At 42.5% G+C, this 27,915-nt stretch overlaps 2 protein-coding genes across 7 annotated transcripts; both read right to left on the bottom strand.

The window, feature by feature from the left end:
* Positions 1-173: 173 nt before the first annotated feature.
* gfpt2 (glutamine-fructose-6-phosphate transaminase 2) lies at positions 174-13,632 on the bottom strand. Its single transcript, XM_076980054.1, has 19 exons — positions 13,474-13,632; positions 12,579-12,686; positions 12,186-12,281; positions 11,894-12,019; positions 10,982-11,040; positions 10,229-10,363; positions 8,610-8,671; positions 5,655-5,734; positions 4,772-4,889; positions 4,395-4,558; positions 4,149-4,244; positions 3,785-3,882; positions 3,496-3,616; positions 3,109-3,266; positions 2,893-3,007; positions 2,562-2,689; positions 2,169-2,336; positions 1,743-1,904; positions 174-1,274 (listed from the first exon to the last, which is right to left on the bottom strand). Exons 1-19 carry the CDS (start codon positions 13,478-13,480, stop codon positions 1,230-1,232), a joined length of 2,046 nt encoding a protein of 681 aa, XP_076836169.1. The 5' UTR covers positions 13,481-13,632; the 3' UTR covers positions 174-1,229.
* Positions 13,633-21,872: 8,240 nt separating this feature from the next.
* On the bottom strand, positions 21,873-27,782 carry kiaa1191 (KIAA1191 ortholog). Of its 6 annotated transcripts, none has more exons than XM_076980111.1 (9): positions 27,600-27,782; positions 26,628-26,766; positions 25,793-25,896; positions 25,075-25,268; positions 24,597-24,711; positions 24,285-24,409; positions 24,021-24,118; positions 23,586-23,758; positions 21,873-22,792 (listed from the first exon to the last, which is right to left on the bottom strand). In XM_076980111.1, exons 3-9 carry the CDS (start codon positions 25,818-25,820, stop codon positions 22,581-22,583), a joined length of 945 nt encoding a protein of 314 aa, XP_076836226.1. In that variant the 5' UTR covers positions 25,821-25,896; positions 26,628-26,766; positions 27,600-27,782; the 3' UTR covers positions 21,873-22,580. The 6 variants fall into 6 exon arrangements, with proteins under 6 accessions (XP_076836226.1, XP_076836221.1, XP_076836222.1 ...); XM_076980106.1 differs by having other exon boundaries at positions 23,586-23,761; positions 27,600-27,780; XM_076980107.1 differs by having other exon boundaries at positions 23,586-23,761; positions 26,632-26,766; positions 27,600-27,780.
* Between the last annotated feature and the right edge of the window lie 133 nt (positions 27,783-27,915).

Here is a 27,915-nt window from a genome sequence, read left to right as displayed (position 1 = left end):
TATAGCCATAGGGCACAGCCATTTTGACACATAAACTGCATATTTACAATGACTTTATTATTTATAGGGTTCTTTCTCAAAACTGTTTATAAGTAGAAATTTTATAAGTGGAAAGATTCCCCTTTCCACATTTCCCTTTAAAATAATGTAAATAAGAACAGACAACAACCAAGCCAACTTCATGCTTTATTATTTTTTTTGTTCTGATCACAATAAGAAAGTAAATAATTATGTTTAACTAGTCATCATATTTTTTTACTATGTCAACCTTCATCCAAAAAGATTTTAAAAATATATATTTAATAAAAATCTATTTTATAAAAGGACATTAATAACATGGGTATAAACAAAGGGGAAAAATTACAAAGGACCAAACACAGTTTCCGTCCCAGCTAGCCAGTATAAAATAAGTTATCTAACTTCTACACAACATAAATAGATTGAGACAAATCATGTAAATATTTAAAAATAAAAAAATTGGAATGTACATTTAATAATACATTGGGGTGTTCACAAAATTCCACAGTAAAAAGAGGGAGTCTGACATTTCTAACAGCATTATTTTCCAGTATAACAAAATGCTGAAAGAACAAAAAGAAAAAGAAAACCTTAGTTTTAATATCTAATTATTAAGTATGTAGAACTTAAAAACATTTAAAATGAGGTGGCTTTGAGTTAGTGACTTTAGAGTGCTTTTTGGTGGCAGTTAAATTTCTTCACTTGAAACTAGATGTCAATCACAGTATACATGAAGTAAGTCATCTTAGGTATGTCAGTACTTTTGATATTAAAAGGCAAAAACATTCATTTTTCTGAGTTAGGTCTCCTTCACAGGACTCCCTTTAAAGGTCTTTGGTTCCCATCATTCTTTATAAAGTATTGCACATTGGTATTAAAGAAGTCAATGTAAACCTGTTGATTTCTCTGTCACCATGAAGTGCAGAGGAATTAAGGCACAGTTTAGGGTTCCCTTAAGTTGCATTAGCACAATGGGACATCAGGCACTTACGGAACAAAAGGCAGTTAATTGAATGTATGTTATGGAGTGTCTTCATATTGTTTGGATTGAGAAGAAAATTTGAGTTCTGGATTTTGGTCAGATTCATAGATATGCGCACATTTACTCACATGTGCACACTCATCACACGTAAACACACACACTCAGAATTGCACTATGATGGTAGGTATTCTTCACAACTAGACTACTAGTTCTGGGTTCCAATGGTGGGTTACTCCACTGTCACAGATTTGGCCAGGTTCCTTGGGCAGTCCACCTGTGATAAAGAGCATGAACTATTAGAAAGTGTACAAGAAACACACACAAACACAGGAATGATTAAGCAATGGTTCTTAAAGTGGGAATGGCCAGAAGTAAGTAAGAAAGTAAGCACAAGAATGGCTTGATAGTACTGATAGTTCAAACATAATAATAATAATAATAATAATAATAATAATAATAAAATAAATGACTAAAAATAGATTGTTGGCTGCCCAGTGAAATGTTTAATAAACTGAGTATTCTATCATGGGTGTTTTATCATGTAATGTTATTTGATTCAATTTGAATATGACACAGTGCTGCATCATGTTTTATAGTGAGAAAATGAACAAACCCCATATAAATGAACGAACCCCATATAAATGAACAAACCCCGTATAAACATGTATTTAAAGCACGTGTCTTGTTAAAAGCAGCGGGACATTTGAAGCAATGTCGGGACGGCGTGAAAGGGTTGACTCACGTCGTATCCTCTGAGCACAGCCAGGTGGAAAGACATGAGCTGCAGAGGGATGACACAGAGGATGCCCTGCAGACAGTCCACCGTGTGGGGGAGCTCGATGGTCTTGTAGGCCAGCTTGCTGATGTCTGGGTCATCCTGGCAGCACAGGATGATGGGCCGGCCCTAAGAGACACATTGGGGGGGAGTTTAGATTTGGATCTGCTGTACCCGTCCGTCATGGAATCAGAGCGCCATCGTTTGACATTTTCCCTTCAGTCAGCTGTGGTTTTGCATGGACTTGTACTTTATGAAACTACAAAAAAAAAACATCAAAGCAAGCACAGCTAGTAGTGGGTGAGATCGGTGAAAGTGAAAACAGTGTTAAGGTTTTAGTTTGAAGACATGTGTTTGGGCATATGTGTGTGAGAGTGCGTCTGTGGGGGGCACCTGTCTGGCTGTGACCTGCTGCAGGGCATTGTGGCACTTGGTGTAGCAGGCGTCCCTCATGATCACCATGATGACAGGCATGTGGTAGTCAACCAGAGCCAGTGGGCCATGCTTCAGCTCCCCGGCCAAGATGCCCTCCGAGTGCATGTATGTGATCTCCTTAATTTTCTGCATGAGACATGTTTAATTATCGGTACCTGCTCTGACCCGTACGATTGAGAAAATGTGTTCACATGTACAGTATAAAGACTGACACTGCAAACTCCTTTTTTGCATTACATAATAGTTTAATTACTACTGCCATTCAAAATAATACAGACTTCTGAATGTTAACTTAAATTTAATGTTAAGATTTCTATCCTTGAGGATAGTATATAAATACATTTTACTCACCAGCGCCCCCTCAAGGCAGGTGGCATAGTGGTAGCCTCGGCCCATGACTAACAGAGACCTCTGCTTGTAGAGCTCTTCTGCTATGCATTTTATCTTCTCATCCAGAGCCAGAACCTCTTTAATCATCTCTGAATGAAAACAGAGAGCGAGAGTGTATATCAGTGCACCCATCTAAGAGACATGTTGGCTTAGCCTCTGTTTTGAACTGCACACACACACACACACACACACACACACACACACACACACACACACACACACACACACACACACACACACACACACACACACACAAACACACACACACACACACACACACACACACACACACCTGGTAGTTTCTGTAGGCTGGTGATGATCTCCTGCCTCCTGGTCTGCAGTGAGAGTCTGTCCTCACTCATCATCAGACCAAACATGATCAGAGATACAAACTGACTGGTGTAGGCCTGCACAGGAGAATGATGCACACTCATTCATCATTACACAAAGAGAGAGAGCAAGAGAGAGAGAGAGAGAGAGAGAGAGAGAGAGGACTGCACTGCTGTACCTTTGTGCTGGCAACCCCAATCTCAGGCCCGGCGTTGATATGAACCCCGCAGTCTGTATCTCTGGAGATGGAGCTGCCCACGGTGTTGGTGACGCCCACAGTGAGAGCGCCTCGCTGCTTACAGTAGCGTAGGGCCATCAGCGTGTCGGCCGTCTCCCCTGCACACACACACACACACACACACACACACACACACACACACACACACACACACACACACACATCAGCCTGTATCGCTACTGTCTCTGCAGCGCTCATCTCCATTCATCTGATAATGTTATCACGGTGAGCAGGTGCGTTTAACAAGTTTTCGTGGCGTTTCAGTGTAACAATAAGTCCAAGCAGAGCCCTGCAGGGACTGTCTAAGGGAACGTGCGGGCGGCGTACCCGACTGGCTAATGAAGAAGCAGACGTCATCTCTGTAGACGGGTGTGGTGCGGTCCAGGAAGTCGCTGGCCAGCTCCACCATGACAGGCAGCTCGGTCAGCTCCTCCAGGATCTGCCTTGTCTGAGAACGCGCATACATGAACACACACACACACACACACACACACACACACACACACACACACACACACACACACACACACACACACACACACACACCTCTCAGTACACTGAAGGAGTTTCCGTCACATGCTTTTCAAACGAATGCACTTTATTTAGCTCAACTCACCGCAACCCCTGCGTGGAAACTGGTTCCACAGCCGATGATGATAAGACGGCGGCATCTTTTAATCTCCTTCAAGTGATCTTTTAAACCGCCCAGTACCACTGCACACAAAAGCAACCACGCCCCATGTTAATGAGTACCACACCCTCCTTGTTCTGTCAGTCAGACATTATGCTCCTCCATACAACTGGTGAAGGATGTTCTGAAAGAGGCAATGCCCTGTCTGTCAAATATCAGTCCCCAGTGAGAGTGTATAGCAGTTGCTTTCACTTGCACTGCCCCCTGGTGGAGGAGATCTAAATCCCAGGGCCTGGAGGCACCTTGGTGTGCTGCTCCACCCCTGCTGGAGGTGAGGGTCATGGCCTACCTGTCTTGCTGTCGAAGCAGATCCTCCCACGCATTGTGTTGAAGACGGACTCGGGCTGCTCGAAGATCTCCTTCTGCATGAAGGCTTTGAAGTTTCCTGAGGCGGGGGGGAGCAGATCGAGACACAAACAGGGGGGGGGGGGGGGGGGAGACGTTCATTTGGAAGGCTGTTCTTTAGAGGCAGCAGTACACACGTGTTCTTCACTTTACTCCACCACAGTACTGTACCGCCACAGCGATGCTGCACCTTTCATGATCTGCTGGAGCTCCATCTGCAGGGTCTGGATGAGGCGGACCGGGTCCTCCCCGGCGCTGCGGCTGGCCCGGTGCAGAGACAGCTTACCCGCCGCCACGGCCGCGATGTCGTCGTCCTCCAGGTAGATCACCTTATTGGTGTGCTCAATGATGGCACTGAAACGCACAGAGAGTCTTGTAATGAGATCCTGCATCCACTAGGAAGCAGCGTTGAGCTGACGATGCACTCGTATGATATCGAGGCGCTGACCGCCTCTTATCTGTCCATCTGACCTGAAACGCTGATGCGGAGGAGATTAAGAAAAACATTTGCACACGTATGTGGTATGTAGGCGTGTGAGTGTGGGTATGAGGGTATGTGCGTGTCACCTGGCGTCAGATGCAAAGTAGAACTCCACAGCCATCCTGTCATTGACAGAGTGTAAGACATCACTGCTGTTCCCTTTGTTAAACACATTTTTATCCTGAATGTCTCTTCTTGAATCTCCTGTAGGTAGAATACAAAGAAGTTGTAAAGAAAAAAAAAACAAAACAACTATCATATATTCTAGTTTGTAAATGTTCATGGATAAACATTCATAAAAAAAAAACATAATTCTACTTCAGGTCATGTAATGGTAAAATGGCTGTGGTGTGTTGTCCTCAGACACCTGCAACTAGTCCACATGCTGTTCCAAATCCCTACACCCTACACCCTACACCCTACACCCTACACCCAGGCATTCTGGTGCTGTGGACCATCAAGTTCCTCCCTCAGGTGTGTTAGGAAATATGTCTAACCAACAATGGCCACTGTCTGGGGGTCCTTGCAGACTGGCCCGTAATCCCCTGGTGTAGGTTACACTGATGGTGTCTACATGATACATGGTCCCAGTTACAGAACAAGAGCCTGTGTACAGTATCTTCACCTCCCAAATGAATTAAAATACGAAGACTACCAGTGAATCAGGCAGATCTGGTAAATGTCATCAGTAAAATCTGTCTCTCTGACTTCAGTGGCCACATTCCTGTGCTGGGCTTGTGCTGGACTGATGCTGTATAGTGTGACGCGCAGCCTGTCTTTTGTTATCTGGGTGTAGGTTAGTTCTGTCCAGGGGCGGGAGCATTTCAACGAAGGCAGAATGTACAACGTCGGAATGCTTTAAAAAGTGCAGCAGCTATCCGAGCAAGGAACTGGTTTTTTGAGCTGTTCTGGTTTTATTGTCTGGCGTGTGGGTCCCGCACCCAGGACAAGCGCAGGGCTGCGACTCACCGCAGTTGTACTGGATGGGGATCTCTTCTGTGGAGAGCTCGTACTGGCTGCGTATGCCGATGAGCAGAGGGCTGCCCCGCCTAGGAGTGAAAACGGAGGTGGACTCGGTTATGTGATGAGGCTCGCCGAACTATCTTGTCCGATCTCAGTCAAACAAAGTGCATGTGTGTATGAGTACGTGCTTTGTGTTACTCTGAGAAAATAGAAACGGCAGGAAGAGACACAGAAACGTAGACAAAAAGAATGGTAAGACTAGCAGAGGTAAGACAAGATGACTGCGGTCACCCAAGCCCGATGACCCGCTCGACTCAGACACGGTTTTTATTTACGTCCATTTACACAACATCACAGAAAAACTGTGGTGCTAGACAAAGTATATGTTGCTGCTGAAAACATGTGGAATTAACAATCTATAACCTGAGAACTAATATCATATACCTGCTAATCTGCTACTAGAGCATTTACCATGACCTACAATTTTTGGCACCTGCAGGAATGAACCAAAACACAGTCTTTCAGCCTGTGCTTGATACAAGAACGTCAGCACCATGCCACTTGAAAACAAACAGGACTGTTTCTAGATGTCCAACACCATTTCTGTACTAACGTCCTTGTTCAGATCTGTTTGGCAGCTACAAGGAAATGTTGGCCGCAGCAAGCAACTTTTGCAGTGTGTAGTGCCCCGTCTATCCTGACACAGTGCTAGGAGCAGGCCTGTAGGGGGCGCTCTCTCACCTGCCGCTCCACATGAACATGTCCGTGCTAGCTCGGCCCCTGGCTATGTAGCGTCCACTAACCTGTGAAAGGCGCATTAATGGTCCCTTGACACAGCACCAAGGAAGAATGAGATGACCAAGCTTGGCAAAGCATGTAGTCAAATCGAAGTCAAATTAGGGTGGGTACAGGACAGTGGAGACAGAGAAGGGAGCAGAGAAGTTGCCCTCCGAGGGGTTGGGAGGTAAGGACACTAGGGTAAACTTAGAGACAGGGAAGTACACACATGATCTTGTTAAAGATCGGGAGGCTTAAAGGTCCACGTCATCTGACATACACCTCTGAAGTGCTATTTTTTAAATACCGACTGCAAGAGTAACACTGATCATAACAACAGCATCAAACTACATCTTGAGTATCTTTTTTATAAGTATGAAAGAGATAATCTGTGCACCACGCACTGGTTTGCACAATTCTCTTGTTTGGAAGAAATACGAACCACAACCAACAACACACTCATTCAGAGTGAATTACACACATATGGCAATGATTAACTCTCCTAGTGTCTCACTTGGCTTACTTTCATATGTAGGGTTGTGAGAAAACATTTGTGAACTTTTTTGTATTATCTAGACTTCTACAGGAATTGGTCCTAAAATGCATCTATGTCACACATAGCAGCCTTATTTAAAAGACAACATACTTCATTCAGTGCTATATCACATATACACAGTGAATAAATGTTTTAAACAAAGTCATTTATGCAAGAAGTGCATAAACTAGTATCTGTCTAGAATAGATTTTACAGGAAGTAATCCTAATCGTTTATTTGCTGATCTGTGTGTGCTAACTGCTACAATAGTAAAGGGTTATTTTAGTGCATTACTCTTCACAAACCTGCCCCAGTTCACACAAAACCTTAGTGTTTTGCTTGAAAGGCCAGTTCACACTACAACGTTTTACTGGGACTCTCCTGGCCAGTGTAAAATAAAATTCAAAAATAGGTTCAGTTCAGTTAAAAAAAACATCTTGAGCCACTATATTGTTAATGCACTCGCATGTTTTTCAGTGCTGATGATGAAACCTCTTTAAAGTTTTATATGGATTGTGCTTTCAGCTGTAGAATTTCCTCACCCAACCTCAGTGTAATTCAGTGGTCTCCCAATGACTGTAATCTACAAAGGTCCAGAGACAGCAAAGTTGTCCCACAGTGTACCACACCACATAGCTGGAATATCATACTGTTTTTTTAATGCAATGCTGGTTCCCTTTACCAAGGCTTTTTATTCCATACAGCAGAATATGCAGGTGGATCGAGCAACGTTAGATATTTTCTTTTATTTTGGGAACATTGTTTCTTCCATGCTAACCTCCTAAGAACAGCACTATAATTTTTTTCAAGGTAGTTTAATGGGAAAAGATGTGACCTAGTGCTATAGATGCTTATAGATTCTTAGCTGTCACTTTAGGTTTCTATCTTCTCCCTTGTGAGGATTACATGGTGTGTTTTTAACTGCTTTAGTAAAAGAACACACCAAGTAATCCTCATGAAGAAGAACAATAAACACTCTAACTGTAGTCGTTAATGTCTTAACTACCTTTTGTAACATTTTCCAGTGTTATGCATTATAGCGTTTTTCATATAACGTCTGAGATCACATTTCTCCAATTACTCTTTTTCCAAGAGGGCATTACCATAGATTTAAACTTTTTTACATCAGTTACCTTATTAGTTTAAACCACGTGTGGCAATATAAATTGTTTATGTTGGTGTTATCAGCTGTGTTTATGTATTTTTATCACATTTCATCCAGATAAAATTTTATAATTAAATATTCTATTTAAAAGGTTAAAACACTAGTGTAAAAAAAGCAATACCGCAAAAAGGCCATTTTGTATGGGAAACAAGCATAATGAGTGGGCCTGTTTCAGGTTGGTAGTGCCGTGCTCAGAGGTAAAGGGTAGATTACACCTATAATCCAGCACCTTGGTACTAATGTATTGCATTGCATCGTGTTTCTCAGTTCCATACAAAACTATAGTTGAATAACCTAGTTTTAGTTCATGGGAAAATGAAATACACGATGAAGTTTAATAGCCCAGAGAGCTTCTTCTATAGTTCAGTTCATCTACACAAGGGTAAGGCATGTGAAAGCACAAAGAATCTGAGCAGGAAGTGTGAGAAATAAATGAGGATAAAGAAAGTAGAATTATCAGGTACTGTAGTGATGCTGGTGTTACCTTGTGGCAACGGCCTCTCCAGGGAAGTGAATGCTTTTGAACACGAGAGCAAAAGCCCCCTCCTGCAGGAGAGAAGGAAGGAAATTGTTTTTGCATGCTCGTAAAAAGCAAATCGTGCTTCATTCTAAACGTACATGTCTCTGCTCCTTCCCAGATTGTGGCAGTTAACTTTAAAGTCCTGCTGCAGAGGGGAAGTCTGTCAGGCCGGTCTCTTGGCCCACTTCAGGTCCCAAGTGTGGTGTGAGGCAAGCAGAGGCCCAGAAAGAGGTGCGAGGAAGAACAGAAGCCCTCAGTGAACACGGAGTCCTCCGAGTGCTCCAGCCACTAGCCCCACACCCCCTGTCCGCACACGCGGCGTCCCGCACGTGCACCGAGAGAAGAAACCGCACGCTTCCACACAAGTACACACACACACACACACACACATACGTAACACACCGACGCGCACCTTTACTACACCTCTCGCCCGTACTGACCCACGCGACGTACGCCCCAAAGCTACATTCACGCTAAAGGGTCCGTGCGTACGCAAACACGTACAGACACTCGAACACGCACGTGTGAAGCCAAGAGCAGGGCAGTGCAGAAGGCACGGTCTGTTCCTAATCACGTTAGGCTGAGACGTTCTCTCCGTTCCTCTCTCCCTCCCTCTCCCGGCTCTGAACTACAGCGTCTTCCTTTGCTCCTGCCTGCTACAAGGAGAGGTGCAACCCCTGTAAAAAAAAACAACAACCCCGCGTACTCCGAGACCCAAGGCCATTCGAAAAACTTTATTGCGCTTTTATCTTGCAGAATGAGATCACTAAAGTAAGCCGGGGCTGCCAAGGGCAATTTAGATAATGAAATCACTTTACAGGAACACACGTGGCCATAAAGCATGCTATGTGTCTCTTAGCAGGAGGGGAAACCAGGAACAGACTTCGTCTGATAGGGACACTGGGCTTCAGAGACTAATGAGAAGCTATTTATTCCTGTAAGAAGGACAGGGGAAGGGAAGGCAGGGCCGTGGCAGCGCCATCCTCCAACTTAACCTACATCTGTGGACTTTGGGATCTCGAGGGAAAAGGTTACGACTCGGGGACTCATAATATAGTGCCATTGACAGCTCATAAAATGAAACATGCATATTCCAGTGTAGAACAAAACTGTATAACTGGGTTAACGGTAATGAGTTTAATAGTGTAAGCGGAGATATAGATAAGATAAGGTTACTTTTTACATAAATTATGGAATTTGAGAAAAAACTACAATTCTGTATTTATTTATTCTCCTAACAGAAAAATACTGATAACGCAGAAAGTCCAAACTGAAAATGTAATTGTAGAGTTCAAACCATAAGTGTGATTATTTCAAATAATAATTGCTGAATATAATTCTGAACTATCGTGTTACTAAGGTGTTACTAACAATTATTATAACCATATAAGATAAACTCCAGGCAATAAACCTGGCATTAAGACACTTAGGAACTTCCTCATGAAAAAAAAATGACAGTAACCACCGGACTTCAGTACGAGCAGAAAGGTCTCTGAAGTGTCTGAGTAAATGCACCCCCACCCCCCACCCAAACACACACATACGCAGACACACACAGAAATGCGCGTGGTCCTGATGCTCACCAGCTGCTGGATGACGCGCTCCACCAGGGTGGAGAAGGACACGTATTCACTCTCGCGGTTGTCGTAAAGATACTTGATCAGTTTGGGGATAACCTCTGTGTCGGTGTCTGACTCAAATTCGTATCCTTTGGAAATCTGTCGAAAGGGTGGGGACCAGTCGGGCCATGGTTACACAGACAAGCAAAAGGAAAACAAAATATTTCCCTCATTGGGGAAGAAATAAGGCCCTACGTAAGCCTTTTAAGGATTACGTCACATAACTGCAGCAGTGTTCAAATGTGATACAAATCATGTTAACGCAAGGCATGCTGGTTTAATACGAACACTCCCGTAGCACTAAACCGTTACCTGTTTCTGGGTGTGCTGTGGGTGCAATGTGGAGAAGGACGTTATGCTTTATGTGCTTTATGTGGTCAAGAGTATTACTCATTTAATTCTGAATGTTGCCCTTGGCATCCAACCAGAACTAGGAACGATTACTCGTTCTACTGTCTTCCATTCTTAAGCTCACGCCTTCCATTAACAAACAGCATTTTGGTTTGGTTAAGTGCGGATTATATTGTTGTGTTACATTCAAAGTACAATAATGACCTTTCAAAACAGACTTCAGAATGGAATACCATGTGAATTACAACATAGGAAAACGCAGTCTAGACCTCTTTTTGAGACATTAGTTCATAAAGTTTCTGTAATAGTAAGTAAAGCAATACTTAGTCATAATATGTGGGCATATAAGGTAAAAATTGCACTAACCAGATACTTCTTCAGTTCCTTGTAGTTAGTGATAATGCCATTGTGTATCACCACAAACTCTGCAAACAGAGATAAAGAGATAAAGCATACAGTCTCTGCTCATGGCTAAACAGGTTATACTAATTACCAATAACACACGCCAGACAAGTTAGACCAAGCAGCACAACACAAGTTTGACAAGTTATTCTAAACCCGTGAAAATATGCTCAGTATATCTTGAAGACACGTATACAGACTAATGCACACATACAATCACACAGAATTAAACCATGTGATTCTTTATTGGGCTGCTAAGAGCAGGAAGATCTGGGTCTCTGCTGTTATCCTGACAACTCCACTCACCCCAGCCCACACACCCTGAAAAATTCAAAACTTATACATATCTTGAGAACAAGGTCTGGAATATATTCACATGTGAACCTGAATGTGTTTGCAAGTTTTGCCTCTACATAATGTCAAGTTACATTTGAGAATCTCGTCGTTTACATCAGCAAATCCATCTACAGTCGCTCCCCATTTGCGTTTTTCTTTTGCATTGTCTCGCACTACATTTATGATGACGGATGACAGTCTTTCTGACCCATAGACGCAGTCACAGGATGTGACCTATGAGCACAGCACTACACCTTTATATTCTATATTCTATCTTGTGCTATCTGTTGCCCTAGTGATTACACTCTAGGAACCGGGTCCTTTTATCAGTAGCTCATCTGCCATCATTCGTTCCGTCCCGTGCTCAGCCTGTGCCTTTTATATTGTTGAGAAGCCTGACGAATATCTACATATTGGCAGAAGAAACAATAGCTAGTCCGTTAAAGACCAGACAATGTAAGCATTGTAATGTAATGGGTAATGGAGCGTTTGCGCTTCAGAATGTCTGAAGGTGTATGGGTGTGTACATAGGTGTGTTACCGTTGTTCTTGTCGGAACGGTGAGGATGGCTGTTGACGGCACTGGGCTCTCCGTGTGTGGCCCAACGAGTGTGTGCGATGCCAAAGTGCGTGTCTAATTCTTCGTCCAACTCGATCGAGTCGTTCTCTGACAACGTGAAAATAGAATCCATGTAGGTCACCAGTTCAATATAAGCACAGAGCAGAAGATGGCAATAAAATCGGCAGTGAAGAAGAGCTAGAGGAAGATGAGAGAAGAGTGAGAAGATAAAAGGTGCAGGCAAAGTCGATGATGACAGACTGGCGTGACGTACTGTAGAGCTCCTCATCGAGTGCCTTTACTTTCCCCTTCTTCTTATAGAGGGATATGCTGTCTTTTTCATGTTTCCCAGAGCTATCCACTGCAACACCTGCACACACACATGCACACACACACACACACACACACACACACACACACACACACACACACTGTCAAGTCATGAAGGTTTCTCCTGTTCACTGTACTCAGACTGGCTAAATTCAGGTGTTGGCGTGAATCCCTAGAATAAAACTGCTTCAGGCAGTCACCTGAGCCAAACTAAGCACCTAGGCCTCCATGTGGTGCCAAAATACATGTAATGAGGCCTGTGCTCAGCTCAGAGCAATACCTTTTACCTGCAGAACACACTGACATTAAACCTGAGAGATGGGAGGGGCCAGCTCACCTGCGGAGTCATAGCCTCTGTACTCCAGCCTCTGAAGGCCCTTCACTAACGTCACGAATATCTCCTTCCTTGTCCGTGGCACTCTGTAGTTCAGGTAGGCAAAAATCCCTTAAGGAGTGGAGGCAAAATGGAAAAGCACAAGTGAAAAAAATGTTTGCCATAATGTTCTCGTGACAAATGTGAACACAACGAAGAGAATTAGCAAAATTTGTCTAATATATGTCTAAATAATAATATATAATATAACATATATTAACTGTTTTAGCGTCGATAATTGCCCGCTGAAATAGCCAAAGCTGCATGAAAAAAAAATGTGTCAGACATGTTTTTGACTGACACATGCTTTTAAGTGGCTATGAGAAAGTGAAACTATTAAGGCATGGGACATGAAGGAGTGTTTAAATGTGTGTGAGGTGAAGTGACAGAAGAAAAGAGTGGTGTGTTTGGTCAGGTGAAGTGACAGAAGACGACACTAGGTGTGTTTGGTCAGGTGAAGTGACAGAAGTCGACACTAGGTGTGTTTGACGGAGCCACGTAGCGAGCATCTTGAGGGAGTGAGAAAGTGCTGCAGCGAGACCCGCATGTCTGCGCCAAACCGGATCTGTCACTGGCGTTAGCGCACCTTACGTGGACACATTGGTACAGTCTCCGCAAAACTGAGCATATTTAAACAACAAAATGCATGGGGTGTCATTTGTCTATTTCTCTTGTTTATCGTAATATATATTTTTTAAAGTAATGTCGTTTCATAACTACTATCACCTCAGCACGTTAGCTCGCGTCGGGCATTCCGCTAACAGCAGCTAGCTGGCGCTAGCTCTTCTACTGAGTGACTGGAGCTATTATCCTAAACGTAAAATAACAACATAAAAATGCTTGGCGTAGTGTAACTTACCACACATGGCTGTGAAGTCTTCTCACAAGTGTTGGTAAACTTGAATTTGGTGAGGACGAGACTGCTGTGGTGTGGCTGAGTAAATCCAGTTGCTTCAGGAAGAAAGTGTAGCGCTCATACCGCCTTGTATTTAACTTATACGAGCGGCTGCTCCACCTCTGGTTCCCAGGGCAACGCTGGACCCGCCCACTTCTACACTCAAGCGGAAATGTGTTTGATAAAGTTACACCGGGCCACTACACACTTAGGTGTGAGTCCCTATTCTAGCTCCCTATTAACCCACGTCAACGACATTAAAAAAAACGCGTTAATTGTCTTCATAATCATAATCACTGCATCTGGTGAAAAAACACAAAACGCAGAAAAGAGAAAGAAACAAGCCAGGATTAGTGAGTAGGCCTACGTGATCTACGTGTTACAGGCTACTTACTGAATTAAGGTGAAAGTGAGCTTTAGTTAAAAACTTAATTGACATCATACAAAGCTCCAATAACACATCAATAACACATGCATCCTCCTCCTTTTATCTCATTCTCGTCCTTGATTTCTCTCTCTTACACACTGATTAAATTAGTAAAGATAGTCAAAACTTTAATTGAAAAACTAAAATAATTTAATGGTTTTTTTTTTGACGCATCAAAAATTTTCTCGAAGTTGTTCTGGTTGTGTAGCATCAAAGATAAACAATGCCTTTCCAGGTTTCATTTGAATTCTGGGTTCTACTAGTTTTCCTGTATCATTGCCTCCTCAAGTCTAGTTTGAATTCTGGGTTCTACTAGCTGTCCCGTATCAATGCATATAAAAGGCTAATGAATAATTATTCCTAAAGGCCTAATGGCCTAATGAATAATTATTCTCTGACTTCAAGAGTATATCATAGAATAATATTACAGACTAGACCTAGAGATTTAAAATATGTCCATTATATTAAGAGACTTATGTTCAGGGTTAACTGACGTGTTTTCATGACAAAAATAAACCATCATTTAAATGGTAGCCAAGCCTAAAAATACCAAACTCTTCAATCACTGCATATCTGATGTAAGACTCTGCCAGAAATGAACTTTAACAGGAACTTCCTTATTCTGTTTTGCATATAAATAATTTAGATGCATTTCTGTGACTTTAGTAGGCTACTTTAGAATTTGACGTATGTAGAACAAGGATGTGGACTGGCTAATATCTCAAGTGGCCTCCTTACCATAATATAATGGAGAGCATGTACACCTAGGAGAGCAGACTCTGTAATACCTTCAACATTTCCTTAAGCCCCTCTGTAAAAGTCTGTTTTAGCATAATTTATCAGTGGTTAGTGTTTCCCAATGACCACCAGTTTCAATGGAAACACAGCCCCTCTGTAGACATCTGTGTAGTATTAAGGCAGTTGAGAAAGGCATACAGGACCCCACTGAGTGGCTCTAGGCTCAGAGCCTGTGAGACTGAGAACCTGAAGTCACAACTCATCCATACAACATATAACAATAGTGCACAATTATTCAGGATCCTAGCGCATGGATAAAATCAAAGCTTTGCCACACTTGGGGGAAATTATGTACACAGAGGACCCCATGGTAAAAGGTCGAACCTCTGTTTAAAGATTTTACTCTTCGTTGAATCTGTCAGCAATATTGCCAGTTTTTGTACCAATTCTAAAAAATCACAGAGAGAAACAGATCCTTTCACATCAATCTGAACATCAGCGCAACAGGACAAGAGGAAGAGAACAGACCAAGAGGGCAACTTTTTGGGTGGCTTTGTACTTTGGATTTGTGTCACCGCGTAGCTGCTTGTTTTACTGCGTCTAACGCACTGCAGAAAGGATTAGCCGGGGTAGGCTTTCATGCCTGCGCTCCGTACTCTATGGCTCCCTCGTGTAGGGGGGAGAAGGGGAGGGAGGCCGAGGAGGCCTGCCACTCAGCCTGCCCCGAGCCGTGAATCGAAACCACGTGTGGGCCGGCGTACGGAACCGCAGCGTACGTTACGTAACGCATTCATCTGCTCGGAGTTTGCGACTTTCGCTGTTCGTGTCTGCGTGGAGAGAGCGAAGAGCAAACCTTCTTCCAAGTGTGTGATGTGGATGCTGTGGCACTGCCTCTGTGTGATGTGATATGACGAGTTTTGGGATTGGATACAATGGTATGAATTTATGAACACAGTATAAGACAAAAAGGGTTTTCACTGATTGCGTGTGAAAACTGAATAAATGAGGGTGGGGTGAGTGGGCGAGGGAGTAAAAACGCAGATTCCCTTGAATATAAATGCTTACTGTTTGAATACTGTGTTATAGGGAAATTCGGTTTTAGCTATCGTTTTTTTAGTGACTTAACCGGAAAGATAAGACTTTTGTGAAACACTTCCTCTCTGCCCACAAACAGGGTGGTGCCAGGTGATGCTGTAGACAAACCAGCATGCTGTCTGTGTATTTTCAGTCCCCCAGTCCCAGCACAGAGACATCCTGATGCCTTGTGTCCCCTGTGGGTATTGCTACGAAGATGCTGAAGGAATTCATGGATTAAGATACAATACATACTGAGCCTGATAACCAGAAATGCTCCTGTGTTGCACTTTTGAAAGGTCTGTTTTATATTATTACATCCCTGCATGACACTAAGCATCAGGTCAAAGCTTTCACAAGCAGTTTTCCTCTTTTAGAAGGAATGCACTCTAATTTAGGACTCGGTCTATAGGTAAACATTCATCCGAACCATATATACGCAGCTCTTTAACAACACACAAAGTTTAATCAGAAATAAATTCAGGGCAGCTCTCAAGTCTTTGTCGAGTCAGCCACAGAGACTGTGATTGCTAAACTCAAAGCTCATGTGTATTACTGCTCTTTCGGGCTTCCTGGTTTTGCTCAAACAGTTGGGGAACAGGGATGGCTCCTTGGGGGGCCCAACAGATGTGCCACAGCTTGAACTAGGTAAAAGGAGGAGAAGAAGAAGAATCTTTGTGGCAAAGTTTTAAATGTTAGAGTAAAATCAACATGAATTACAAGTTATTTTAAAGGAAGCATTAATGCATTTCCTTCTTCAGAATGCCCAATAATAGCTTTATGTCTTAATATCTTTTACTGCATCAGAATCTCTACTATCTACTAAATTACTCATGTTATTTCACTGAGTTTATAATATAGTGTGGTACATAGATATGAAAACCCCTATGAATAATAGAGTCAGATAATAAAACATACTACACTATCTTACAATCTTCTACTGATGGTGTTATGGATATTTGTGGTTAAAACAGGTCACTCATGGGCAACACTGTGTCAAGACTCTACTGTATCATTGCCACGCCTATTTACACACTCATGTGAACCCAGAGGACTCTGACTTCTGTGTCTGAAAACTGGTAAGCCCTGAAAGTGAAAATGAAGTACTAGAAAACTGACAGAAATCTTCTTTGTAGTCAGTGTCTTGTCTGTAGTAGTCTGTGTCAACAAAGGTTTTTGATATGGGCTTAAACTAAGATGTCATGAAAAATAATGACTGTAATCCCAATTGTTTGTAACAATATCAATGTTTGAATGGGACTCGTTGTATCTTTGTTCAAACGAAATGGTCTTACCGGATGTTTTTACAGTGCCTCCTTTGATATATGGTTGTGAAATATTAAACTAGCAAAAGGTATTTCCATGTTGATACACCAATTGTCATAACCATATATGTAGCTCAGGTAATCCACATGTCAAGCCTTAGATCATTCAGCTTCAGTTTGAATCTCATGTAATCTCTTAAATTTGTGTCCTTATAGTCATACATTTTCAAGGGAAGCTTACAATAGAAAAATTATATGCTGACATTTGAATACATGTGTAAACTGAGACTTTAGAATAAACAAACATACAGTTGGACCCATAAATATGTGGCAGGCATGTTCTGCTCACTATATTTCTTTAAACACACCTAGTTCATGATCTCCTCCCTTGGGTGTGATGAAAGCTAGAGAGAGTTATCTTAAAAGTCATAGATTTATACATGACCCTGTTATAGAATTATGTTCAAACCATTTTAAATATGATACAGGAAGACCAAGAATAATCTAGACTTATTTTTATCAGAGATGTTTCAAGAAATAATTGCAGGACTGGGGTTCCTCAGAGACATGCTGTATCAGGCAAACACTTTTTGGAACCAGTGGGATCTTTTGGCTTGATCCTCCAAATGTGTGGACATATTGCCAAAAATGAACTAGTACTTTCATACTCTTCTTCCTCTGCTCATGTACTCTGGTTTGGCCCTGTTCCGGGTCACCATGGGCCTCAGTATGGTTATTTGTTCACGTTAATACCTTAGTCAATATAAACTGTCTGAATACACCTTTGTAGGTACAGCCATTAAAAGAAGCTAGCCCAAAGGTTACAGTGGAAATGTCACTTTTAAACATTTTCTATTTGTGCTGTTTGACACAGATACCTTCCAAACAGGTTGCTCACCATAAATAAGGAAATGTTTGACTCTGCTCTTGTGTCTTGTGACAATGGAATGTTCCTTGGCTGAATTTAAAAGGAATTCTCTCACTAATGCAAATCACAGTACCTCTTTTCTTACACAAGTCAAGGCCAATATATTTAAGTAGCAGGTGCTCATTAGCGCTAATCAGTATCAGCTTCAAGTCAACCTGATGCATTACTAGAATTACTGTTCAGTGATGCAAAAATAATGTGAAACCTTTAGATCATATCATTCAGTAGCAAAGTACTCCAGGAAGTGGATGATACTGAGAAAGTGCCACTTGAAAGATATAAGCTAAACTTTCTCCTTCCTTGTACAAATGCACACGTTATGTAAACATAACACAACCCACACACTAAGAGTTAGATTTAAGATTCATGGTGTTTATTGTACACTGTTGTGGTTAATACACAAACAAACTAATACACCCTTTCTGTCGGAATTACCACTTGTTTATTGGTTATTACTATTACTGTTGTTACTGTTTCTAATAAAATTGTTAATACTGCAGTTATTTGTGTTATAATGATGATTAGCTTTCACCCCTTCTTTGCTATCTTGATTGGTTTTTGCCCTCTGACTGGGGGGCGACCCCATTATATCATAAGCTGTCATACTACTAACAAAGATTCTCCTAATGTATTCTGAACATTAGTAAAGTAAATGAAACATGAAAGTAAAGGCACAGGGAAGCAACAGTGCACCTCCAACAGGTCTCTCCACATTTCTAATAGAGTAAATTATGTTCAATCCATTTTGTTTTCTGGTAAATAGGGAGATATCCTCTACATTGCATGGAGTGTTTCCATGGTGACCAACCCCTAGTCTATAACACTGAACATCGATTTTGCTTATTGCAAAAAATAGATATAAAAATGATGTGTTTTGTATGTATTTTTGCATGCTGAATCAAAATGTTTCCCCGAATTACTCTATTAGCCATAACTTTCTTTGTTCCAGCGTACTCACATGCCATTATATATAGTATGGAAAACTGTTACCAAGGAAAGTGGATCCCCTCTGTTGGCAAACTACTGCTGGCCACTGAAGAGGGATGTTTTGCCTATATTTTGTCATATATTAGCAAAAATCATAACCCTATACATTTTAGATGTTTGTATCAGAGGTGGAAAGAGTACTGAAAAATTGTAATTGAGTAAAAGTATCATTACTTTGCCTAAAATCTACTCAGAGTAAAAGTAAAATTACCCATCTCAAAATTTACTCGAGTAAAAGTACAAAATTACTTCATTTAAAATGTAATTTGAGTAAAAGTTACTTAGTTACTTTCAGTTATTTAATGCATGGATGAATCATGAACCAAATTCAGCACAAGTTGTTTTAATCGATTTCAAAGTGTATTTAAGTGCATATCCACACTTGCAAAAAGATCAGCTGGGCTCAGGAACATACTTCCTCACAGCACAAGGACAGTCACAACCTGTACCATAAAGTGCAAACAATTTTCAGTCCTATTGTCCAACGGACAACACTATGATTGTGACGGGCAGGGTGTGCGAACCAAAAGGAAGCGATCACGCCAAGTCTCAGGGAAAAAGGATGGTTTAATAGAAAGTGTGCAAACCTAAAACCCGTGCAATAGATCCAAATTAAGGATATAATGACCAGCGGTCAACTGGTACAAAGACAAGACATATATAGGCAAACAAACGACCCTCAGGTGAGACGGATCACGGGCTCCGCCCACCTGAGGGACGCACATGACGTCACCAGACAATAACAACAACAGCCGCTGTGGACAGAGACGGCCGGTAGGGGGCCGCCTCACCGTGACAATGATAAGAATAAAGAAATTTAAATTACAAATTATTCAAAAAACAAAATGCACACAAAATTTAGTGCCCACAAGATGCCACAAATCAAACTAAAATGCAACAGGATTCCACTACTCACAATAAAATGCCCACAGGATCCCACATCAAAAATTAAAAAATGCTCATAGGATCTCACAATTTAAAAGTAAGTGCTCACAGGATCCAACTATTCAAAATACAGTGCCCACCGGATCCCACTATTCACAGTAAAATGCCCACAGGATCCCACATCTCAAAATAAAACAAAATGCGCACAGGATTCCACTATTTAAAACGCTCACAGGATCCAACTATTCAAAATACAGCTCCCACAGGATTCCACTTTTCACAATAAAATGTCCACAGGATCCCACAGAACCTGATAGATGTAAGATTTAAAGATAGAACAATCTCATCCTTTTGGAAAAAAAAGTGCACCAGATTACAACCTGATTATGAGACAATGGAAAGGGCGCGCGCAAGGCAAGGTCACACAATTGGCTTTCAGTTCTGGGACTCAGAAGTTTACATTTCTGCCCACATTTAATTTTTTACCATCAATATTTTTTTACTCAGTAATGTGAGGGCGTTCAAATGTAGTGAAGTAAAACTACTTAGGTCAAAATGTACTCAAGTAAAAGTAAAAATTACATATTTCAAAAACTACTCAGAAAATTACAAATTACTCATAAAAAGTACTCAATTACAGTAATGTGAGTAAATGTAATTAGTTACTTTCCACCCCTGGTTTGTATGTACATATTTTAAGTGTAATAATGGCTTTATTTGTTAATCTAATTTAATTGCCCTGTCACTTGAGAACCATATGACAGAATTCTAAAAACAATCCAAATTTAGTGTAAAATTTTATGCAATGCCCAGTACAATTCCTTTAGGTCATCATTGTGATGTGCTCCTAATTCATAATGGCTATGCATGTTTCTAACATAAGCTGTGTATTTATTTATTTGGCATACTTTATGGACATGCTATTTTCAACAGATTGTGTTCATTTCAGATTCGCAACTTGAGGACAGCTAGTCATCCAAAAGACAAAAGTAGTAAAAAAAAAATGCAGGAAAGTTTAAGCAATCTTTCTCACAGAAGTTCTCTGTGGAGGCACAGCTGCCCAGCTGCCCTGGCTGAAGAACCCTCCCTGTTCCTGGGCCTCCAGCTCACGTCCAGTGGGGCGGTCAGACTGTGATCTCATGGCCCCATCATGATGACTAGCACTGAACAGAACCCCTGGCAGGGACGCCGGTGGGTGGACCACCAGGCTCCGTATTAAGTCCAGACGTCCCGCTGGAAGGAGAAATAACCTACGATGTGTCAGTGAGCGTAACTCCAGCGTCAGAGGGAGAGCACAGAGGCTGTGGTTTGGGGGGTGACTTCCAGGAAAATGTGTTTACCATGGCAGACTCAGACTTGGGACGGCTGCCAAAAAAGCTGCACATGAGATGATGGAACTTGGGACTTCTACGGGGAGAAGGGCCTACGGTGCGAACGTGCCACACGCTAGCCTCGCCCGTCTATGACATGGATTCATGGCGATGTGTTGTTTAATCCCCGGATTACATTTTTTGGAATTGATACTTTACATGGCTGTGCTAAATTAACGTGAAGTTCAAAAAGCCCACACTGCAAAAACATGCGGAAACTCTGCTCAAAGAAAGTCATTTATCTCCCTCCACGGCCTCCCATTTCTTGGAAGTACATATATTCTCCATTAGGGGCAGGATTACCTTAGGTTCGACAAAATCGCCTCCTTGTGGCACTTTTTGTAAATTCTGGTGCAAACTAGACGAAATCCTTCTGGCTTTTTAAATCGATGGCAAGTAGATTTCAAGGTGAGTGGCAGTAGATTTAACACTGCATTAACTCCCAGAATGAGTAATCCATGTAAATTAGGCCTGTACATTCAGGAGTCAAAGTACAGGTTCTGTAAAAAAAAAAAAAAAACTTCACAAATACAACATGCAAAAAAATCTCTAAGGCTTAAGACACAAATAAATTAAAAGAATAAGGATCTTGTAACAACAAATAATTTAATTCATGTATGTTTGTGGTCCTGTATCAATAACTGAATTATGAACCTTAGATCAAGGACATTGATCACATTTTTTAGAGGAATGGTTTTATTCAGATTTTATTATGGTCCAACAAGATCGAATAATACATTCAACCTCTTCAAACATACAAATAAAAATGTAACATAACAAAAATAGAACCAAACTTCTGTGCAGAGCTTCTATATTAAATACTAAAATTAATCTTTAGCCAAGCAACGTTTGTAGTTTATAACATTTCCTTGCAGTATCAAGGATACTTTACCTCTCGTAGTCTGAAACAGTAACTAAGATTGCCAGTACAGGTTATCAAAGAGACACTTAGACCACTGAACATCAAAGTTATAGAGTAGCCAACATGATTATTGAACAGAATGACACTCCTTTACCAAACCCACAGCTGCTCCATTGTAAAAAACAAAGCAAGCAAGCCATGGTGTCTAGCTGTTTGTACAAGAGAGGTAATTTAACACTGCTACGCGTCAAGACATGTACATGTATGATGAAATGGACCTGAGACCAGGACAATTTAACCAGGACACACTAAAAGGCAAAAAAAGTGATGGAAAAAAAATATATATATACCATAACATTTACACAGTACAAGAGGAAGTCCATCATTAGGAATCAGCTGTTTTTAATCAGAGCGGAAAAAACCTTGTCACCTCACGGCACGAGGGACACATAGGGGGGTTGGGGAGGTAGAGGGTAGGCCAGCTACACATGTGCAGGGGGCGGGGCTCAGCAGCGAGGTCTGCAGGGGCGTGGCCTCAGAAGCCCGAGGGGGTCAGCACGTTCATGTCGCGGTGTTTGAGCTTGTGGGGCCGCGTCATCTGTCGCTTGACCTCCACGCTGGGGATCTCCATCTTGGGAGGAGCTTTGAATGTGGCGGGGTCCTCGGCCAGCCGGGTGGCCTGCGCCTTCATGACCTCCATGGGCGTGGGCTTCTGAGCACCTTTGTAAGCCTGCAGGGCAAAGCCCCCTGTGGGAGCCAGAGGCAGAGGGGTGAGGGAGGGCTCAACCAGCTGGGCCACTGTTGCACGCAGGGTTATGGGGGAGGGGAGGAATAACATCCCCAGCGTTAAACCATCAGCAAACATTCAGAAGCTCTAGGGCGCTGGATCTGGACCTTGCCTTTGTAAACATCTCAAAAGGCCCAAAGAAAACATAAGTTTGTTTGATGTGGTCGGTCAATATGGATAAGGAGATGAGGTAAATAATGACACCATTATTTCTTATGGAAACAGGATCTATCTTAGAGTGTTTACTTTAGGTAATACAGGAAAAAAAAATTATTTGTTTTATTACATAAATTACAATTGCAGTTTTGTTGGTGTTTTACGTATCTGCAGAAAAATTTTTTCACAACACTGTTAAATAACACAATGGATGCCCGAGACTCAAGTGTTAGTAGTTCAAAGAGGATTCATGCTTTTCGTTTGCTAAAATTTTTTTTTTCTATTTTAAGTGCTGAGAGCACTGACTAGCAGACATATGTTGGTGCCAAAAATTACTCAGATAATTGGGCCACTATGCAGAGCACATTATGTATTTAAGAGAATCAGTACATAGCAGTGATGACTAATCAAGTACAATACCTGTAATAAGACACCATATCATGAAACACTGTCTTGATATATTTAAACCAATATGGGTAAATACCAGACATATCAATGGAAATGTGAAGAACACAAGCATTTATAAAGCTTTTAAAAAGTATTCTCAATACAAAATCCCCTGATACCGCGGTGCTTTCTAAAGTGTGCTGGGCGTACCTGCTGTGCCAGTGTCCGCACCAGGCTCAGTGATGGACTTGTGAATCTGAGGCCTGAGCCCAAAAGTGCTCCAGCGCTCCACAGCAGTCTCACCCACTCCTAGGTCCACACTGGTGCTGGAGGTGAGCTCAGGGCCCGCGATGGAGGCTACTGAACCCTGACTGCTGAACCAGCTTCTGAAATACATGCCCACACAGACACATGGTTACACTTTTCCACCTCGTGTAAGCGTATGACAATTTAGGTTTCAACGCCCAGGGCCAGATTCAGGAAGATGTTCTTGCACATGCTAACGAGTTATGTACATGCAAAAGCAGTCAGAGCTGATTTAAAGACCGGTTATCTCCAGCATGTGGGGAGAGACAAGAGGAAGACTTACTAGCTCGACAGAGATGCCAGCTAAAAAGGCAGAAGGAGGCAAGAGCGAAGCAGTACCTGCGTCTCTGCTTGGGGGACGACTGAGGCGTTCCAGACGGGGTTGACTGGGCAGAAGAGGACTGCTTCTCCTCTTTGACGTCGACACTTTGCAATTTCTATACCATGGGAGACAGCCATTGCCCAAATCGAGGCTTAACGGATCGCTTTACAGACACGAGTGCACAAAGATGCTGCTGCACATGCACCAGGACTGTGCGTTGTTTATGTCTAGGCCCCGCCCTTACTCTGAGTCACCCTAACCGTCCATGGGGTGTAGCTCACCTGCAGTGCCTCGGCCATGCGGTGGTAGCGCGTTTCCTCGGCAGCCAGGCCCTTGTGTGGGGTGTAGCCCGTGTCGGTGAGCCCCGCCCTCTTCTGAAAGCTCTGCATGTTCTCCTGCGTTTGTTCTGGCAGCACACAGACAACATTAGCCAGTGAGTGTCTGCTATCTTCACCATCATCCAGCAATTGTGCTACCGCTGAGGGGCCAACACGACCGTCATCCTGGCAGTAATTCGATTTGAACTTAACCAATCGAGTTAACAGTCAGCGTGTGGCTGGTGTGATCGCTTAAACGCTGTTCGATGTTCTTACTGATGATGAGCGAGTTCTTCAGGACTGCGGATGCTTTGGCCTTCACCACAGGAACTGGTGGCTGGATGGGTTCCTGAGGCGTAGTGGTCTTCACCGCAGTCTCCAATTCCTCCTCCTGAAAGCAGACAAAAGAGAATCAGCTCTACACGCTGCACAACGAAATGCCATTTCGGTGCCACATTTGGTTTTCTGCACCAGATTTAGGTTTCTGAACGAAAATGTCACCAGAATCTCTCATTCAAAAAACCAACACCAATAGTAATAGATAGCTAGCTAGCTAATAGCCCAGACTAGCTAGCTTGGATTTATATGGATAGCTTGCTAAGAAAATACAAGCTACACCAATCTCTTATGTAAATAATTCACACAGCATAGTTAATGGCAAGACCATTAGCCAGCCACGAGACATTAAAGACAACAAAAAGCCTGGATTACAGTCGTCCTTTCATCCACACTGAAACTGCCTTGAATAAAGCACCTCGGCCAGTCTGGAGAACTTCCTCTCAGGAATGATGGGCCTCCTCCACAGGTTGGTAATGTTGAGGTCAGCGGGTGGAGGAGACATGGGCCGCTCCAAGTTGTCATCGTAGCTGATGGCTCGGCGGGTCATCCCGGTCGGGATGGACATGCCGCCTAGAAGGCCCTCACTGGCTCCGGAGCCCGCCTCCAGGGCTGCAGGAACAACACCACACGTTTGCAGTAACAACAATCAGAATGCTTCACAAGTAATCTCCAGTAACATCTGCAGTCCTCCATTGTAATTCTTCATGTCCTCCTCAGCGGAGCCAGAAGGGAGTGCCCCAGGAAGTCTCACTGTCCTCTTGCATAATCTAATCAGAGCAAAAGGTGCCAAAGCTCAACTCCCCTCCACCCCTGTCTCAGACTAAGTGGAGCCAAGAATTGCGTGACAGCTGTGCTGATGTGAGAGGAGATATCTTTGGTGTGTCTTTTGGCTTCACACTTTATTACATTTACCGAAAATCTGAGTCTAAGGCCATTCAAGTACTCATTAAATGACAATGATAGTTAATGACATAGGCCCAAACTTGAGAACAAAATCAATGGCCTATAGCAGTCAAGAATGAGAAACCTAGATAAAACAAGAACAACTTAGATCAAAGTAAAAGAACAATAATAAGAACCTGGTTAACCTGACAAAATGTACAATGAAGACTGAAAGCACTTGGTGCCCTTACCTGGAATGTCTCCACGCCTGGACACCATAGCTACTATATACAGATTCTGGTGAAAATGTGCAAAAACCTAAGAAAACACCACCAAACGGCAGCCTGGATCTGACCTGTCTGAGTACAAGAGAAAACAGAGAGAACGGATTAACCTTGCTATTGTAGCAAAAGCACCAGGTCCCATTTTAACAGTTTATTTGATTTAGGCAAAATTTGAGTATAAGACTAAGTGATCGCCGAACCTTCTTAAAAGGATGGAATATGCAGGCCAATTTATTATTCAAGCTTTCCACATTTACACATTAGTAAGATCAAAAGCACTTTCAAGATCTAGAACTGAAAGTTATGTACAAGGACACTTTGTGAAGCTCCCTTCCAGTGAATCATTATGCTCACTTAGATGTCCCTGCTAATGTTGAAAGGCTGGGTCAGGTTACATTAACGAATGCTGGACACAACATGCTGTAAAAGATGAGCCTGAAATTTACTGAGTAACACCAATTAATATTTCTGGACTTCTTCCATTTTCACACAAGACATGATTAGCTCTAGTAACACAATTACTGGAAACAAGTCTGATGGCCAGCAAAATAGTTTTACATCTATTTTTCAATTAGCCTTTCATGTTATGTATGAACATAAAAAACCAAAACCTAACTCCAGTGATAATCAGCACAATAAAGTGGTCATAAACACCAACCAGTTCATAAAAAGAACACCCTCTCAGACGTTATGTAAACTACAGGTGAAGGGTGCTACCGTATCCTTTATCTCTCTCAGTGTTTCAGGGTCCCACACCTAAATCACAATGTGCCTTCACATGCGATCAATGGTGAAAGTGGACTTGCCAGTGCAGGGTGTGAAGGCTTCCTGGGGTGCTGCTGCTATAGCACAGGATCCTGCTGACTCACACAGGGTGAAGGGTGCATACTCAGCATTGTGGAACACCGAAAAGAGTGCAGGCAGAAAAGAAGGGTAGACCACTGGAGAGGAACCAGGAAGAGAGGGTCATTAAAATAACCCCAGGCGAGAGTTACACACGCTGTGGCCGAACACCACATACCTAAATGCTTGCTACCCAAATCCTTCAGCAATTTGTATTCAGTCAAGGTAAAAGTCTGAACCCCATGGCAAATAATACCAATGCTACTAAAACACCAAAATACCGAACAGGACAAAGTTTTCTGAAACTTTTGTACAATGAAACAAAAGAAAACGTTGCAAAAAGCAAAAGAAGATAAAAACGAATTAAATTAATAACGAATAGCGGGTTCTCGGATTACATTAACAGAAACTTGACGACATGGTACATTACAGCGGTCCCTTAGCAAAGCGTTAAGACTGCAATACAACGAAAAAAACGCAAGAAATACGATATAAACGAGCCTCCAATGAAGCAGGTGGCGATTAAGTTGCGTATCTGGTTAATGATGTAGTTACATATATAAGTAAATGTGGTGTAACACTCAACCTCACCGAGATATCGAGCCCAGCGAGCTAGCTAGGCTAACTTACATCGGAAGCGGGCGACGCTGGTGGTAAACAAGCGCTTGTAAACAAATCAACAACGTCCGTTTAAACGTAGCTAGCTGACCGTAGCTAACCGTAGCTGGTCAGTCGTTTGCCTCCGGTGTTGGGTTGTCGCCGTGCCATTTCCATTTGGACCGAATCGGGTGGTTGGTGTAGTTAGACACACCGCTAGCGGACGTTACGTCGCCGGTTTAAACCAGTCCGTTAATCAAGCTAACCGCTGCACCGCGACGACGACACAGCAGGTAAGATGTAGTTTTCAGCTCTGCAATTAAACCAACGTTACCTGGCGCGGTGACTCCGTAGCTAGTTACCCTCGTTTGGTAACTAACAATCCACGAAAAATAGAGGAAAAAGTGTCAAAATCGAAAGCTTGGAGTACGAAGCGCATCACCTTTTGTTTCCACCATAACTTCCCCTTAACTGTCCGTGATTGAAAAGCCTGTTAGGGCCGGTTCTCAACTCTCGTGAAATCTCGCGATGCGTCGTTGAGCTCGTCGCGTTAATAGCGCTTTCCAGCATCCACATGTAGTACTTCAACATGACACAGGAGGCAGTACGTGACCAGTACTACGTTGCTTTGTGTCACGAAAAACACATTT

This window comes from Brachyhypopomus gauderio, chromosome 18 (genome assembly GCF_052324685.1).
Source record: "Brachyhypopomus gauderio isolate BG-103 chromosome 18, BGAUD_0.2, whole genome shotgun sequence".
NCBI classification, from domain to species: Eukaryota; Metazoa; Chordata; class Actinopteri; order Gymnotiformes; family Hypopomidae; genus Brachyhypopomus; species Brachyhypopomus gauderio.
This window is presented reverse-complemented; position numbering and strand designations above follow the sequence as displayed.

Coding starts and splice junctions, on each gene's coding strand:
- kiaa1191 (XM_076980106.1), bottom strand. CDS start 25,820: ATGGTGTCCAGGCGTGGAGACATTCCAG. Junction 24,712..25,074: donor AGTTCTCCAGACTGGCCGAG/GTGCTTTATTCA, acceptor GTCTGCTTTCAG/GAGGAGGAATTGGAGACTGC. Junction 24,410..24,596: donor GAAGAACTCGCTCATCATCA/GTAAGAACATCG, acceptor GTGTGCTGCCAG/AACAAACGCAGGAGAACATG.
- gfpt2 (XM_076980054.1), bottom strand. Junction 12,020..12,185: donor ACTCGATGAGGAGCTCTACA/GTACGTCACGCC, acceptor TCACGTTGTCAG/AGAACGACTCGATCGAGTTG. Junction 11,041..11,893: donor CCGTTCCGACAAGAACAACG/GTAACACACCTA, acceptor CTCTGTTTGCAG/AGTTTGTGGTGATACACAAT.